Source organism: Colletotrichum aenigma, assembly GCF_013390185.1.
Source record: "Colletotrichum aenigma strain Cg56 chromosome Unknown KSG_Cg56_contig54, whole genome shotgun sequence".
Taxonomy (NCBI): domain Eukaryota; kingdom Fungi; phylum Ascomycota; class Sordariomycetes; order Glomerellales; family Glomerellaceae; genus Colletotrichum; species Colletotrichum aenigma.
Genome location: NW_023500960.1, coordinates 538 through 17,388, shown reverse-complemented (window position 1 = coordinate 17,388; position 16,851 = coordinate 538). Strand labels below are relative to the sequence as shown.

At 53.8% G+C, this 16,851-nt stretch overlaps 4 protein-coding genes across 4 annotated transcripts; 2 read left to right on the top strand and 2 right to left on the bottom strand.

Annotated features, from left to right (window-relative positions):
• Positions 1-3,280: 3,280 nt before the first annotated feature.
• CGCA056_v015176 (uncharacterized protein) lies at positions 3,281-4,344 on the top strand (the record flags this gene model as incomplete). The annotated part of the gene is made up of 2 exons (XM_037330416.1): positions 3,281-3,745; positions 3,799-4,344. 2 exons carry the CDS (start codon positions 3,281-3,283, stop codon positions 4,342-4,344), a joined length of 1,011 nt encoding a protein of 336 aa, XP_037171197.1.
• A 3,018-nt stretch (positions 4,345-7,362) lies between these two features.
• CGCA056_v015175 (uncharacterized protein) lies at positions 7,363-8,411 on the bottom strand (the record flags this gene model as incomplete). The annotated part of the gene is made up of 2 exons (XM_037330415.1): positions 7,363-8,260; positions 8,359-8,411. 2 exons carry the CDS (start codon positions 8,409-8,411, stop codon positions 7,363-7,365), a joined length of 951 nt encoding a protein of 316 aa, XP_037171195.1.
• Positions 8,412-11,284: 2,873 nt separating this feature from the next.
• Positions 11,285-12,229, bottom strand: CGCA056_v015174 (uncharacterized protein; the record flags this gene model as incomplete). Its single annotated transcript, XM_037330414.1, has 1 exon — positions 11,285-12,229. One exon carries the CDS (start codon positions 12,227-12,229, stop codon positions 11,285-11,287), a length of 945 nt encoding a protein of 314 aa, XP_037171196.1.
• Positions 12,230-15,318: 3,089 nt separating this feature from the next.
• On the top strand, positions 15,319-16,209 carry CGCA056_v015173 (uncharacterized protein; the record flags this gene model as incomplete). The annotated part of the gene is made up of 1 exon (XM_037330413.1): positions 15,319-16,209. The coding sequence occupies one exon, from the start codon at positions 15,319-15,321 to the stop codon at positions 16,207-16,209; it is 891 nt and encodes a 296-aa protein (XP_037171194.1).
• Positions 16,210-16,851: the final 642 nt, after the last annotated feature.

Genomic DNA, 16,851 nt, shown 5'->3' with positions numbered 1-16,851 from the left:
GTACCCATCCCTTTGAAGCCTCTCCAGTCGACGTTACCAGTTCATCACCACTCTCACGTTACGGGCATAATCACCAAGTGTATGCCGACGCTAGTAGTATCAAAACTGGGTGCTGACACTGTTGCCCTATATCTAAGTAGGGTCATGACGCCTCCAGGTCCTGCGCCCTCGTCGCGGATGAAAAAGCCCGTCGTTCACGGTTGTTAGCAGTATTCTCCTCAACAGGAGGCAGGGAATCGGAGCGAAACTTGTAACCACCCGATATTATGTCACGAGAGCCCGCCTTTTCGCTCAAGCTTGCCCTTTTACGCAGCGTTAGCCACTTCAGTTTCGTTCATTAGCTACCTTAATGTTTAGTAATATGGAGCTCGTTCGTTCTCAATACTATAGCGATTGGGGTGGTGTGGTGGTAGGGTGGACAAGCCAGAAGGTCATATGCCCTCATACGCCAGTCACTTATTAGTAGAATTCATCGGCAATACGAAGTATAGTAGAAATAAACCTACCGTGCCGTTATATATAACGCTGGTCCATTGTAATAGGGTAGCTGGACGAGTCTAGGAGCTAATATCTTCTTTTCCTTCTCAATCTTCTTTTTCCTGAAGTGGCTTTCTGTCCTTTCACTTACTTCCTTTTATTCCTATCTTCTGCCCCCCCCTCCTCTTTTCTTTTTCGTTTATTGCGAGGAATCCCTTACAATGGCCACAGGCACAGGTTCCAGTCGGGCTTGATCCCAGTATAGATGCTACGCAGTGGTGTTTCCTAGAACAGGCTTCCCTTATACTATTGACCTACTAATCAGATGCAACCCTGTAGACCTAAAATGATTGCTATCATCTGCTGGTTCTCACGTGCTCGACATCAAGGTCCTTAAGCGCCACGGTGAGCCCCTCTTATTCCTGCAGTTCTGCAGTATATATATCCTGTCCCAGCCGCTTACCTTGCGACCTAGGTAGACGGCTGCTCTACTGTCACTATTACATACGTAGTAGCAATCGATTACAGTATGCCCAAGCAGGCAGCTCCTGACTTTAGACACCCATCTGAAAGCGTCTCAGACGCGCAGGAACACCAGGAACACCTGCCAGCCAGCCCCAGACCGGCTCACCCAACGCAGTAACGATGCCCAAGGACGACGCTAATACAGGCGAGGCCTTACGGCTACTGCTCCCGCGGTATCGGCCGGAGGGGGCCAGCAGCGGGTTGTGCCCTCAAAGCGAGGCCTCGCCGCTCGCAACATCCCCGAACGCTTGGTGCGGCCCGCGACAGCCGCACCTGAACGCCAAGCAGCGGCGCGCAGCAAAGCGACGGGCTCGTTTCCACGTGCCACACGGGCGAACATCTCTAATAGAGGAAGAAGCTAGGGCCTGCGACGACCTGGCGCCGCCCCTTAGGGAAAGATTCTCAGACCCGGTTGAGATACATCGAAGTCTATCGGCTATCCCCGTCCATCCTCCCCCAACCCATCTCCTCAAACCCCGCCCCGCACACCGCATACGACCCGTTGATCTGCGACTTCATATCCCTCCTGAAGAGTAAGAATGTCAGCTGTGCGCTCTGCGCCTTCTATAAGCGGGGACGGATAGCAGAGACGCATAAGCTGAAGAGGTGCTCACATCAGGCGGAATCATCGGAAGCCCAGGGCTGGTTAACAATGTTCCGGTCGTACCGTGCCCGCGGCGGCGGCAAGGGGGCGCGGTGCCACGCCTGTCGGTTCCCGCTAACGCTCTGTTGGCGGACGGTCTACCGGGAACAAATGGACGAGTGGTACGGCAATGAGCAAGAGGCGCTGGAGAGGGAGGATATACTATGTAAGGAGGTACAATGCGTATGGGTAAAGGCCGTGCAGCGGTTTGTTACAGCATGCATGATCGTAGAAGGCATTGGTGCTGGTACCGGCGTGAGCACCCTGGGTGCAATGGTCCTGGAGGTGATGGGCTGGTCGGACTGGTCGGGTCTGTTGTCGAACGGGCCCGAGCATATACGTGGATGGCTAGAGGAGATGGATGAAGTGGATGGGCTCTGGTGCCCGCGACTCCTACGGCTGTTCTGGCTCCTAGCCCACTGCTGAATAAGGTAGTATAGTCAACTACTGAAATCAAGTTGGAATTCTTGTTTCCTTCGGTCTTCCTCTTCCCTTTTTTCTCTTTTTTCCCTTTTCTTTCTTTTCTTTTCTTCTTTTCTTTTTCATCTGCCCTCTTCCTTCCTCCCTCAGCGATTCTTTCCCATACACGCGGGAGCCATGTGAGAATGCCCCCTATCAGTCAACAGCAACGTGGAAATTTAACTTGAGCCTGACTAATCGGGAGAAGTCACCTAGCAGCATCTCGGCAAGCAGGAGCGAAAGTGGAGAGAAAGGCACTATATAACTAACTACAACTGCCTTGCCCTTACCTGCGTACTTGCCTGAAACACCTACTTAAACACCAGGCTAATCCACACTCACACTCACACACTCCCACATCTGATGCCTTTGTATTAGCGTGGAGCTAGCTAATGAGCTGGAGCAAATCAGAAACCTACTATTGTGCATCTCCTACTACTGCCTTATAAGGCCTATTAATATCTTGCGAAACAGTATTGAGTACCTACCTGCAAGGTACCTCAGGCAAGCACCTACTGACCTAAAACATCACCCTCTTAATTCTCATGCTAAAACTGTTGACTGCTTAGTTTACCCTCCCTGAAGCGGACCTGCCTCAAACACGAGATATTCAATGCTTACTGTCAACAACGCAGAGATCAGGAAACTACCTAGTACCAAGAAATACCTCCCTCACCTCCCCATCGCCCAACCCTACAGGAGCGAGCGTTCCGACCAGGAGGAGCAGCAGGAACGAGCGCGACACGCTTCACATCAGCAATCTACCCCTCCTAACCAGCATGGACAGGCTCCCCGCGGAGATCGTCGACCTCATCTTCCGGAACATCGCTAGCCCTGGAACCGGCCTGCGTCACATCGCCCCGTTCCTCCGATGTGGTCGACGATGGTTCGAACACGCCGTCCCCTTCGTCTGGAAGAGAGTGTGCCTCCTGGCCATTACACAAGAGTGTATAGACAATAAGAGGAGGGCCCTGTAACCGTCACAAATCGAGACACTCACCGGCTGGGACGGACGGAAGTGCGGCTGCGGCCTTTGCCAGGCGAACGACCCACCAAACTCACAACCTCGCCAATACCTCCTTCCCCATGTGGACCTCACCTCGATCTACCGACTCCCATTCCCAAGGCTGAGGCAGATACAGCACATGAGGTTCAATGACCCCAACGTTACCCGAAATGATCGAAAGACTCCACACAGCAGATGGCAACACCATCACGAGACTGGAAGTCAGCCAGTGGCATGTCGAGTCCGCCCTCCCGGACTTCGTATCATTGCTGACGAATCTCTCCCAACTCCGCGTCGACCATCTGGCATACCATCACGACGAAGTCTCAGTTGTGCAGCCAGCGTGGGACAAGCTGACGTCCGCCAGCATGTTCCGAAACCTGACGTACGGATGTGACGAGTCTGCGATAATCATACACGCCCTGTCCGACTGCCCAGAGCTGAGCAGGCTGCGCATTACTATAGAGCCGGCCATCTCGAGCCTTCTGAGTCCCCTACCCCCAAACCACGCGGATTGGTACAAGCGCCGAGGTCAACCCTTCAGATCTCTCACCAAGCTCGACATCAGACCAATGAGAGAGTGCACCTCCCTGTATCAAGAGCTCGCAACCATGTCAGCCCTGAACTCGCTCACCGTACGGTTCAGGCCAGCCAGCATCTCGCCCGCAATCCTCACGTACCTGTCGAGAATGACGCAGCTGCAGGAGCTCCGCCTGATTGGAACGTCTCGCGGTGGACGGATGGGGCTCTGGAGCCGTGGGACGTTCCCCCCCAACAACGCTTCGGATGCGATCAGAGAGGGATGAGCCAACTCAAGACGTTCCAACTCAGCCTCCCCGGCGTCTACTCCCTCACGCCCGGCCAGGGAAGCCGCCAGCACATGTTGGAGTCGATTGCACGCAACAACCAAGAGATAGAGGAGCTGGTTCTCGACGCGAGCCTGCGGCTGCCAGCAGCATCTTCTTCCTGGCGGCCCCCACCACCAAACTCGACACGCCACGACACCGGGAAATCAATGAAGATAACCCTCCACTCCATCAGCATTCCAAGGGAAGGAGAGCCTGGGCCGGTCGATGAGGGCGTAGCGGAGGTCGTCAAGCAGCTCCACACTATATTCCCAAAGCTGCGGTCCCTGTTCACCTCCGCGGACGAAATGGAACACTGTGCGAACCGTAACGGTCCGTTGCGAGGGTCGGGTGGGTTAATCAAGCCATCTTCGTCGCTTGCGGTCTAGGCGGTCTCCCGAATTGCGCATATGGACCTGCTGTTCTCAAAAGACCGACCGATCTCAGTCGAATCGAAACCGTCCCGCAATGGAACGCAGGCATCCACGTTGCATCAGATCCCTTGTCGGATCGTCCGCCCGGCCGCCCGCCCGCCCTGTGACGAGCGAGAGAACATACCCGCAATCGAGAGGGGAGTATTCGTGTCCGAAGAGGAGAAGGAGCGACCGCAGTTCGCGACGTAGGCACTAGGTAGGGAGGGCTTGGGGCACGTCTAGGGAAGTGGAGGATCAGGGCATCGCCTGCATATAGGGCAAGGGTATCATAGCGGCCCAACCGAACTTCATAACACCTAATAAGCCTTGGACCTGTACATCTCAATCCACGGCGATGTGCGCAAGATTTCATTCACTCATCGTGACAAGTAGTAGGTAAACGCCTGTGCTATCAAGTCGAACCGAAAGGCCTGTTTAAATTTGAAGGCCTTGACAGCTAAGCCAGCCAGCCTACGAATACAAGCGACCGATATAGGTACACCAGCCAGCAAAGGAGCTCTGAGGAAATCGGCTGCTCTACCTCATCTGACGCGCGGTATAGAGACAGCACCAAACAGCCAGAAGAAGGCCCCAGCCCCTGGGAGCGGAAGAGAGGAGAGGAGAGGAGAGGAGGGGGGCTATCAAAGCCAAAGCCGGCTATTAGAAGTGCTCATTCGACTTGGCCCATGACCGCACCCCTTACCATCTCAACGACTGCATACCAACTTTGCAATAGCTAACACCACTAGCCCAGGCCAGACAAGAAAATGGCTTGAGATCAGAATGGAGAGTTAAGGTAGCCTTATAAGAGCAGATGAGGGGCGATCACCCGGGGGCGTAGGCTCAAACCAGCAACCCTAAGCATAGCGCACACACACGCACACCCTTCTTCCAAGGGATGTCTTCCAAAGCCTCTCAGCAGCACCCGCCACGCCTTCTTTATAGAGGTTGGTTCTTTGATATGACACTGCCAGCTGTCTATTCTCAGAGCCGAAGGGGGCGGGAGGCTCGGCAAATCGCTATTCGGAGAAAGTCATGCGGTTTTTCGCCGCAGCTAACCAGACGCCAATTAAACAGCCTGGAAGAAGCATCCTTGCCGGACCGCGACATCGCAAGTCTCTCATTAGAGACACCTAGAGGCGTCTTGACCAAGGCATTGATCTAAGGTATCTAGCGTTTAACCTAACACCGCTGGGATCTGAACAATACCTTAGTAATGGACCTCAACTTTCAGCATAAGCGAGGCTTTCTACAGCATGACGTTGGACTAGGACGTGCGTATTACTCAATGCCCTATAGTAGGATGGAACCCTTTATTTTCCTTATACCTTTTTTGCTTTTTTCTCTCTTTCTTTTTCTCATCTTTTTGGGTTTTCTTTTCTTTTTCTTCTTCTTTTTTCTTTCTTTTTTTCTTTTGGTTTGTTCCCCCCCCCGATATCTTCCTCCTACTGTAATCATCCTTCTTTGGAGTTCTTTCTTGTAGCTGCTGATATAGTCCTTACGACACCGTCCGGTTAGGCAGGTACATGATACTCGATTTGCAGTTTTCCTGCGTTCTTCACAGACCGAGCCTGATTCTAAATGCTTGCTTAACAGATTAAACCCCCCAACCCCTATCATCATTGTGAAGGATCCTGGGCGAAGCAGCTCATAACTCTAAAGACCACTAGTAGTGATTTCTAAAAACCAGATACTCTAAACCTGGCTCTGTAGATATGGTCCGGCCTCCCTGGCTAGGACGTCAGTTACATATAACCATGAGATGTGCCTAGCCTAGACGTCCATGTCGCATTTCAAGGTAGCGTCGAGCCCCGCGGCCGCCCCTTGCCCATAGCTTAACAGCCATGGAGTATGTTATATGGTCCTCTCGTCCCTTGAAGAGCCTCAGAGCCTTAGATCCTCACTTGTGGAAATTCAACTAACGACGTAGAGATAGCTAACCTGAGCCGGGCGCGGGTTAGGCAGTTAGGGTCATCATGGTTAGGTCGTTCGGGTTATGGTATATGTCCCTATCGTCTTAAAGATTGTGGCTACCAACTAAGCGGTGTAGGGTCAAGTATACAACCCTATGATCACTATTTACACATGTTGCTGATTTCTCTCAGCTTAAGTCTAGGTAATCCTCGGCCCAGACGAGGAATCCCGCATTGGGTTGATGCTTATATAAGCATGCATTGCATGTAATCATCGCTCGAGTCCCATCTCGCTCATGCCCACCCTCACAGCACGCTGCAGTACCTAGATATGCACTCTTTTTTTTTTCACACTTTGGTTTGTGTGAGGTACCTGTTAACATAAGGTACAACTAGTTAGTGTAGGAAATCATAAGGCCTGTATCCAAGGTAGCTGCTGCCTGTAGGTACGCATTCTGTGTGCACGTTCTAATGAGGGCGCGCAACAGGGGCGAGTGAGACCAGCCTGCCGGCTGTTAGCCTGGGCAGCCTAGACGAGCTCGCCCGATCGTCAATAGAACACCAGGCTTCACACCAAGCAGACCAGTCCATATAACGGGGAAGCCGAATAATCATTCAGGATCTCCCGCCAGTAAGATTCAAGGAGTCTGCCGAACAAGCACGCAGGTCTTTTATAACCTAATCTAAAAGCAGGTATCATGCCTTTTCTGTACTCAGCCGGCCGGATACTGTAGTGGACGAACACCCTCCATGCCAGTCGCAGCTGAAACAATGCAGGAGAGTCACCAGGTGCTGCATGGCTCAGTGGTATAATGTATCTAGCCTCACAGAGAGCTAGCTCCCTCCGCCACCTGGTGGGTATACAAGAGCACCTGCAGCAGCACATGTGTGTTTTCCAGCTCGTAGGCGACGAATTAATCCATAAAGGGTGATATCTATAAAGCAAAGTAGTTAACCCCGGCGCCCCTCCTTGTTCGCCGCGGCTGCTGCGACCCTATCTCCAAGCCGCCCATATGCCAAATGTGTAAGCCATAGATAAAAAAGTATACAAGCCGGGAGCACGACAGCTCGCCTTCTGGAATCAAAAGCAGCCGCCCCACACAACCAACGCCATTCCCGCCGCCCCCTCCCGGAACCTCGCACTCCTCTCCTCGGCGGCCTCGGGCGGCTCCTTGTACCATGGTGCTAGGTCCTGCACCTTTATTAACCCCTCTAAGCTTCGGAACAGGCCGAGAACCCTCCGCCTCCTCCTGCGGTCCCTCAGAAACGCTTCTGTCACTGATCTATCGCTTTCAACGAGGAAAACCCCCGCAGCCCTTTCAACCATGTTCGTGCAGATGTCTTCGCCGTCGGGGCGGTGGCGCTTAGCCCCGACCCGCAAGACGAAGTCTCGCGACAGCTTCGCTTCGTAGTGCGTGTGTAGGGCCATCGTCTGTCGCGTGACAATGTGCCACGAGTGCGCGATGGCCTCTTGCATAAGCCTATCGTCCGCATGCCCTCTCGAGAACACGTCAAAAGACGAGGTGTAGTCGTTAAAGTAGGCCTGGTGCTCAGCGTCGCCCCAAATCCTGTTCGTGGCTTTGGCGTCCAGCCAAGCCGTCTGCCTTGCCTGGAGGAGCCCAATAAAGACCTCCTTGAGCAGGATGAGCATCGCCCGATTAAGCAGCCTGTCAGACAGAATGATTGCCTCCGCTACCGAGGACAGTGTCATGCGCGAGGCGATAGACATCAGGCCCTGCCCGCTTGGCTTCCCGTTAGCCCATGCGGCAAAATACCAGTGGTGGACGAAGGACAAGTAGGCATATACGCACTCAGGCCGGACGTCGTCGTCGTCGCTAAAGTCTACAGACCTGTCGAAGCCCTCCCTGTAGAATCCCATTATGCAGCCTTGAAAGTACGACGAACACTCGACGATGATGTCGCGGTGGACGAGGAACGTTGTAGAGTGGCACCGTATTATGATTAGCTGCGTTGTGTCCCTGTAGGAAATGTTAGCGAAACCGCCCAGCCTGCTGCTACACCTTAGCCTACTCCCATGCTGATGAGGAGGCGGCGTTCCCGATACGTAGTCTCTAACCTGCTCTTCTGGGCTGCCGCGCCCTTTGCGAAGTCGTATAGTAGCCGCACCATATCGCCTTAGGGGAACAGCACAACAGAATAGGTGTGCGTGCGTGTATGTGGTGTGTGTGTGTGAAGAGAGAGAGAGAGAGAGAGATGGCCTAGGTGACGGCCGGCGGTAAGGTACCTAAGGTATGTTGAGGTTGTATAGTGTAAGGTGCCTTAGCGGTCGCTTGATGTGGTGGTGTTTAGTGTTACTGAGGTGGACAGTGCAGTTGGGTGGGAATAAGCGGCTCTGACCACCTGCGGGCTGGTGGAAGGTGGGCTTTGGTGCATTAGAAGGAACCTAAGGGTCATGGGATTGCAGAAGATGAATGTGAAGTTGGGAGGGCGGGAAGGGTAATTGCGAGGAGGCGTCACCTTCCCGACGGGAGAGTTGCATCCACTGGCTCTAACCAACGCCGAGATAAAACCACAACTGCAAAGACGACGCCGGCGGGAAGGCCCATGGGATGACTTCCGTAACGAGAAGGAACGGCGGGGGACCTCCTGGAATCGGCAGCGCAGGCACTGCCCGGGCCGGCTAGTGTGCTTAGGTAGGTTTATGCAGATGGCAAGTGGTGAAAACCGCGGCTCGGTCGGGTGCGGGCCGGAAGGCGCAGGCAGCCCAGGTAGGTAGGTACGCGTGTAACCGGGTACCTCGGGGAAGGACCTCCTGGGGACGTAGCTTGTTAGCGTGTAAAGATGAACGAACACCTAGGAACACTCAAACCGCCGCTTAGAGGAGGGTATACTTACCACGGGGCAACACTATACATAGACAAAATAACGACACAACGTTGCAGTTGTCCTGGGGAGCGGGGTCGCTGCTGCCAACACTGACAGTGTAGTTATGTGTGGACCCTACCTTACCTTAGGTGATACTCTCCGTCTGTCTAGGGAAAGGTACGTTGAGGTAGTTAGGGGTGCAGAGGATAAGTGGCGGGGCAGAAACTAAATCGACGTTAGCTAGAGACTCGCGGGTAATCTTAGGCGGGCGCTAGAAGCAGCAAAATCAAGCCGGATGCTCTTAAGGCGTGTATAATAGGCAAGACCAGAGCTTGGACCAAGGGGGGATATAGTAAGAAATTAGGATCCCAGAGTACTTCTGCAACGGCGCGGTGGGTGACCCCTTCCCTCCCTCCTACCTTATCTTTGTTTAATACAACGTCCGTTTTTGAAGTGGAATTAGAGCGTGAGGTAGTGAGACTCCTGACAGAGAGCAGGTACGGAGCACGAATCACCTCACAGCACCTTATACTCGAGCCGTATAATATGTAATATTTGCGAACCGTTCAGGCAAAAGGCTGTCTGCTTGTCTATTTCAAATCGCTCTTTCTCCCTCGCTCACCACCACTGCAGCCTCAAGCCTCCTTCCTTCACAAATCCCATCCCACAAACCCCTACCTACCATGCCCATCGAAAACAACAAGTACCTCTCATACCTTAGACTTGAGTACCTACCTATCTATCCATGGCATACCCTCCAGCGTCGTACACCCCGAACTCATGCTACCTAACTTCCTTATAGCAACCCCTCTTCACTAAAAAAGCAGTACTAACACTAGCTACCTCATACAGTCATTACCATCATACGCATCTTATAATCCACGCGCATGTTTGACGCATGCATCCCGGGGCGCTACTGCTAACGCTACCGGGACCCCCCGGCCCCCCCGCCTGGCTAGAGCCCCGATTTGTCGCCATGGCTTCCTTCCCTGCTAACGCGGACCGGCCCTTCCCCTTAGGGAGACTACCCCGCGAGCTGATCGACTGCATCTTCAGCTACTACATGTCGATAGAAGAACCGTTTGAGTACCTGATCCCCTTCTCAACGGCCAGCTCGTTGTGGTTCGACCTGGTCCATCCCTCTATGTGGGCGAATGTCTGCCTGAACGCCATTACCTCTGAGGACATCAAGCCCGCGAAGCGACAGCAAGCCCACACGAAACAAGATTGATTGGGGAGATTGTCGACCCCGAGAACCACAGATGCCGTCGATGCACGGCATGGGCGCCACATAAGGTACCGTCCATTACGTCCACTTCCGAGCCGCCGAGGGGGCCCGGGCACCTGGGCGCTGGCATTGGTAGAATGGAAGGCTCCGGCGTTTGGTCCCGCAGATCGGGGCTCAGGGCTTTTACTACCACGAACGCGAAAAGATGGGGCTATGAGGGTGGAGTTCGCCCGACGCACCCATGGGGTGGGTGTCTTGTTGAACACCGAGGTTGAGGCCGACGCGGAGGCTGAGGCAGAGGCTGAGGCGGAAGCCGGACGGACGACGATCACATCGTTCCAAGTTCGCATGTCGTACTCATAATCTCTTACTTGTAATTACTAAGCCGGTTGCAGTCGACAGAGGCGTACTCGGACGCTTCCAAGGCCCTGAAGATGTAGAGAACAACTTGGGGCTGCTAAAAACACCTCATCCCGACCCCTGGGGTCAGCCATTCCGCTGTCTAGAAGAATTCAGCTGTATGGGCTTTTTTCTTCGTAGCCGGGATGAAGTCTAGGAGGAGCGCTGTGCGAGTACCATTCGGCAGGGAGGTTGGAAGCGTTCCAGAGTACCACAGATATAATAATACTTCGCACCGAGCGGACTCGCCATCACTAAACAAGGATGACCTGCAGTTGGAAATCCAGCCCGATAGGCTGGGAGCGAAAATTCCACCATTGTGGCTGATTCGCATTTCATTAGCTACCTAAAAACGCCTGATATCAAAACAACAACGCCTGATAATCACGTCTGATGATGACTGCAAACCCACCGCGTGCTCTAGAGTTATGAACCCCTAGGTCCCCTACCTTCCCCCTTCACACCCCCTTCTAAGCGCCGGGTAGGCACTCCCTCAGCATTCCATTGCCATCACATGTGTCTTCTGCCGAAAGGGAGACCCACCACCTGCTCAGCCGCCCATGCTGATCAACTCGTCATCATCCACATCCCAGACGCCGCGGTGGCGGAGGACGTTGCGTGCGAAGTAGGACGGGCCACCCCCAGGGAGAGTAGCAGCCATCGGCGCGTTAGCGGCGTACCCTGCGAAGATAGAGATGTATTCCTCGAGAGTCTTCTCGGCGCTGGTGCTGGGGTTGAGGATTTTTTCCAAGCCGAAGGCGAAGCTCAAGCCTGCGTCGCGCATAACAAAGTGCTTGAGCCTGACTACCGGGGTCGAGAACAGATCGATAGACATGACCTCCCCCTCTGGCCGCCGGACCTCAGCCTTTCCAAGTTGTAGTTGTCCAACGCCCCTCATGATCTCGTGGTAGTAATGGTCCCCACTCTCTCCGTTCGCGCTGAAGGTGGCAACATCGTCAACCAAGACACCGAACCACTTGCCCCTCGCAGCGCCACTATCCATGACGTGTACTGAGAGCCTAACATAGGCATGGTCAGGCGTGTTGTTGATACTGCCGTTGTAGAAGCTAACCAAGGCCACGACCCGAGCGCTCCCTCCAGGGGACGCCCCAGCCTCGGCCAGACCCTCCGCCTTTAGGTCCACTGCGGTCCGAAGCCTCTCTGACAGGCGCTCGTTTGATGTACTGAAGATGATAGAGGGTTGCTCGCTTGACTGCTCGTTGGCAGCGTTGACGCATACAGCCGCCTTGAGCGCCAGCCGACGGCCGATCTGATTGTTGGATCCGCTGATGTGTTGGGCGAAATCATTAGCGCGCGCCCTGCCATGTGCGATCTCCATCAGGGAGAGCTGGTTATCGCCAATGGCATACTCGGGATTAGAGTCGCTACTCAGCACCATGCGGAGCTCCGTCAGAACGCCTGTCGCAACCAGCTCCTCCTCACGCTGGCGCCGGGTGGCGCTGTCGGGGATGATGGTACGGGTTTGAGAGGCCATCGCTGTAGACCGAGATTAGTATGTGTAGCAGTGGACTGGAAGTAGGCAACCGCGTAGAGGTGGGTGTGTCTGTGTGTGCTTACCTTCCAGGTGTGTGGGTGAAGTTGAGGATGTGGGTAGGCTGCCAGGTGCGGCTGGATTTTTGGGGAGAGGTCGGATTCTCGGAGGAGAAGGTTGAAATCTCGGGAAGAGGCCCAAAGGCAGGAGCCGAAAAGGTAGTAACTGCTACTGTTGCGGGTATGTGCCTTGGTCGAGAGTCTTTCGGAGTTGCCTGCGATGGTGGGCTTGTAGGCTGCAGCGTTTGTGATGTGATGTGATGCTGTTGATGTCCAGAAGAGGTTTGAAAAGGGTAGCAGATGAGCCTCGGCCGCCTTAAATACCTTACCTAGCGCGGCGGGTGGTGAGTGTCAAATGAGGAAGTTGCGATGCAGCGTGAGTGCAGGCAGGCTGCACCGGTGATGTGGGTGGAGGGTTCCACTCAATAGGTTCCAAGAAGGAGGGACGGGCCTGGAGTAGATGCCTGAAGCCAGCGGCAACAAAAGAGATGGCGAGAGAAGGCAAGCAAGCTACCGGTACAAAGACAGGTAACACCTACTCAAAAAGGGAGAAGGCAACAGTTTCCAGATCCGGGACGAGGCGCAAGCGGCAGGTGCATGCTACTGGGCGTAGCGACCTCAGGAGGAAAGAAGGGATTAACCCATTCCTCAAATGATCGTGCTGACAAAAGCGGCAGTTACCAAGCCGTCAAGGACGTAGCTTCTAAACCTGAGAAAGTGATGAACTTCTCTTTTCTTTTCCTCCCCTCCCAAGAGGTATCTCTCCTACCTTGATTTCTACGACAGGTGCGGTGCATCCCGCCCCTTCCTCCACCATTATCATGTCAATAGGTGCGTGACACAGGTTGAAGGCTCTTCAGAGGCGGGCTGCAGTAAGGGTCAAGAGAACGGATTACCGGAATCTGCGCCACCCCCTAACTCCTCCCAAGATCCGTGTAACCTACAACCTATATATAACCTCGTAGGCCCTTTTCTACCATCATCATCTACGACAGGATCTCGCCGCATTTCCCACCCCCAATGAATACACAACGGGCAAAGAAGAGGAAAAGCAACACCAGCGATGTCTAGGATCTGGTCAACCCATCACGAAGTTAACAATAGAAGCTACGGGATGATGTAAGTCGACAGGAAGAAGAGGAAGAAGAGGAAGAAGAGGAAGAAGAGGAAGAAGAGGAAGAAGAGGAAGAAGAGGAAGAAGAGGAAGAAGAGGAAGAAGAGGAAGAAGAGGAAGAAGAGGAAGAAGAGGAAGAAGAGGAAGAAGAGGAAGAAGAGGAAGAAGAGGAAGAAGAGGAAGAAGAGGAAGAAGAGGAAGAAGAGGAAGAAGAGGAAGAAGAGGAAGAAGAGGAAGAAGAGGAAGAAGAGGAAGAAGAGGAAGAAGAGGAAGAAGAGGAAGAAGAGGAAGAAGAGGAAGAAGAGGAAGAAGAGGAAGAAGAGGAAGAAGAGGAAGAAGAGGAAGAAGAGGAAGAAGAGGAAGAAGAGGAAGAAGAGGAAGAAGAGGAAGAAGAGGAAGAAGAGGAAGAAGAGGAAGAAGAGGAAGAAGAGGAAGAAGAGGAAGAAGAGGAAGAAGAGGAAGAAGAGGAAGAAGAGGAAGAAGAGGAAGAAGAGGAAGAAGAGGAAGAAGAGGAAGAAGAGGAAGAAGAAGGCTGAGGTGAGCACAACGAGGAGGAACACTTAATGTCGCGAGGCTTACCGACCACCTTAAATCCAAGGAGCTTGAGCAAGTTCAAGATCGGACCTCTGGCTTCTGAGGTTTACCGCCTGTATTAAATCCGGGACTTTAAGCAAAAAGGCGTCTCGCCAGCGCTCCAACTCTTCATCCGCGCCGACTGATATTATGTTCCATTATCACCCCGATCCACCGTGCGAGTTTCCCATAAAACCTCTCTGTGATTCCGTCAAGACCGCCCAGCACTTGTGTGATATGTGTAGACAAGTATTCCATGGGTGTATGCGGACGTCGGTTAGCTATTAGACCTCTATGAGGGCTCGGACGATTACGAGCGTCTCTCATCCTAGCACAGAGAGTTGCTTCTTTCTTCATCACCTAGGTGGTGGCTAAACCACATGATAACTATCGTGTACTTGAAATTCTTGTCGTCGTTGATCCGGGTTCCAATTTAGGTTCGTCTCCAGCTACTAACTGCCTTTTGTTGTGCGAGACGTCATCGTCACAGGCGACTCACGAACACCACCATCATATTCATGCCTGGCCTGTTTGTCTCTTGCCTGCGCTGGCGCGCAGCTTCTGCGTTGACTCCACTGCTGTTAAATGCCTTACTCACATTCAAACGAGGGCTTAGCCGAGGACTTGCCCCAATCACCACACCGCTCCTGCCACCACAAGCCCCCCCATGCTAGATACGGCATTGTCACAAGCTATCTACTACTGCTATACTCACCCCAGCCCATGGGTTGTTCCTGCCTCCTGGTACGTAAGGTACCTTCCGCACGCGGGCTAGCCTCTGTCGAGACCTCTCAGCTGTGTCATTAGGTGAAGGCCTCACTCCTAACCAGACTCGGGCCAGAGAGTTGGGTTCCCCCAAACACCACCACCAGGTACCTTACTACTACAAACAACAACCCCATCCACAATCAATCACATCCACAATCACGACCAGAAGCCGCCGCCACCGCCACAGCAGGCCTTGGCCAACAGCTTCCGCCTTACCTTCCTTCCCTCACGCTCAAGACACCAGGCCAGGGGTGCAGTACAAGAGACGAATATCTCCTCCACCCTCGGTCCTATCCCACAAGCTCAGGTTTCCTTCCTAGACCACCACTAGCAACAACCTTAAGCTTCTTCTCACACATCACCTATCAACACCGAAGCCTCAGCTAGCCGCACTTCACATCAATCCTCCCTAAGGTAGGGAGCACGCTACCCCATGAATACCCATCGCTCCTTCCGACCAACCTTACCTACACAATGCTAACAGGTGCTCAGGGGAACCCGCAGAGAAGAAAAAGAGAAACGGAAGGGAAAGGGAAAAAAGGAAAGGAAAAAAGAAAAAAAAAAAAAACACCGCAATGATGACTTCCCCGCAGCGCACGGTCAATGATACCTTGGCTTTCATCTCCAGGAACCTCGTCTCCCGCCATGCTGTCGAGTCGATGACCAAGGACACCCTCGAGAGCAGGCCGACGGACGCCGAACTCCGCCGCCTATGCCAGGACACCATCCTCACGATGAAGGAGTTCACATCGGGCCACCAAGTTGTCTCCTGCGCCGTGCCAGGGGCTGTTCGGGCTCTAGCATTGGCCTTCGACAAGCTTCAGCAAGCAGACACGAGCAGGCTTTCGGTTATCATGAATGGGGGTATCAAGATCGGTCGGGAGTGGGATGAGGACGCATTCCAGGAGAATGGTCGGATGAGATTCTTCAAGGATATCATACATGAGGAGGTCCCCGGAACGCTTCTCTGGGAGGTTGAGGTCATCTCTGTCCCCGACGGCTCCGGCGGCTGCCGCAAGGAGCTGAAGCACGACACCACCCACGTCTGGGTCCCCTTTAAGCCTGGCGCTGGCGAGGAGGGGTCTCACCTGGGCGACTTCTATGCCGCGTTGTTCCAGGAGTACCTGAGCGTCGCGAACAAGGTGCCTGGCAAGACCTCGGCCAAGTACTTCGAACGCACCCCGTCCACCAACGAGCTAACCGTCTGGGACACCACTGGCAACCACGTCAGCAGCTTCGCCATGGCAATGATGCACGTCCTGGCCGTCCGCATTGCCAGGGTCAACCCTTCCGACGACGAGAGAACCAGCCTCCGGAAGATGCTGCAGGACGAGATCGTGGCGCGCTACTGGATTGCGGAGTGCAGGGCTGAGGACAAAAGCGACCAGAAGTCCACGTTCTTCTCGATGGGACTGCTGTTCTGGGCCATCACCCACCCTACGGAGCTGGAGGCCAAGATCAAGGGATAGTCGGGATTGACGCCAGGGAGTCTAGCTGCGAGGATGAGCAGGGACGTGTCGGGTGGCTTTGCGACGCATGAGGATCAAAAATCATCAGGCTGCCCGCTTCTGGCAGAGTGAGGGAGTTGAGTTGGTAACCTACTTAGGTATTACGTGTCGTAAGGGGGGGTGGATGGAGGTGGAGGAGCCGTAGGCATGGAACCCAAGGTACCTACCTAGCCAGCCTACCTATTGATGAACATGGAGGGCCAGTAAGCAGGTCTCCATTTCTAGAAGAACACAGTCGGTTAGTACTTGGTCGCCTTTCCACCGCTTCCGCTAGGTGATGACGGCTTTGGTCTCGGGGCAATGTTCAACCCCAGCCAACCCATGATATCCACTTCCCCTTCTCCCGCCGGTCAATCGGAGACCGCGCTTAATTGTACGCGCCAGTCTGATCTGCACGGTGGCTTATTAGAGGACTTATAGAACGGCCAGAGACCGCACCTGGTGACCCCACCTATCATATCATGCCCATCACACCACAAACACTGCTTCCGCCGCTGCTATCTGTTCCCTTTAATTCCTACGATTGTACCTTACCAATGACAATGAAAGGGATAAGCAGCTTGAAGGCTAGTTGTGGTTGGAAAAGTGTGTTAGTGGGGGTTC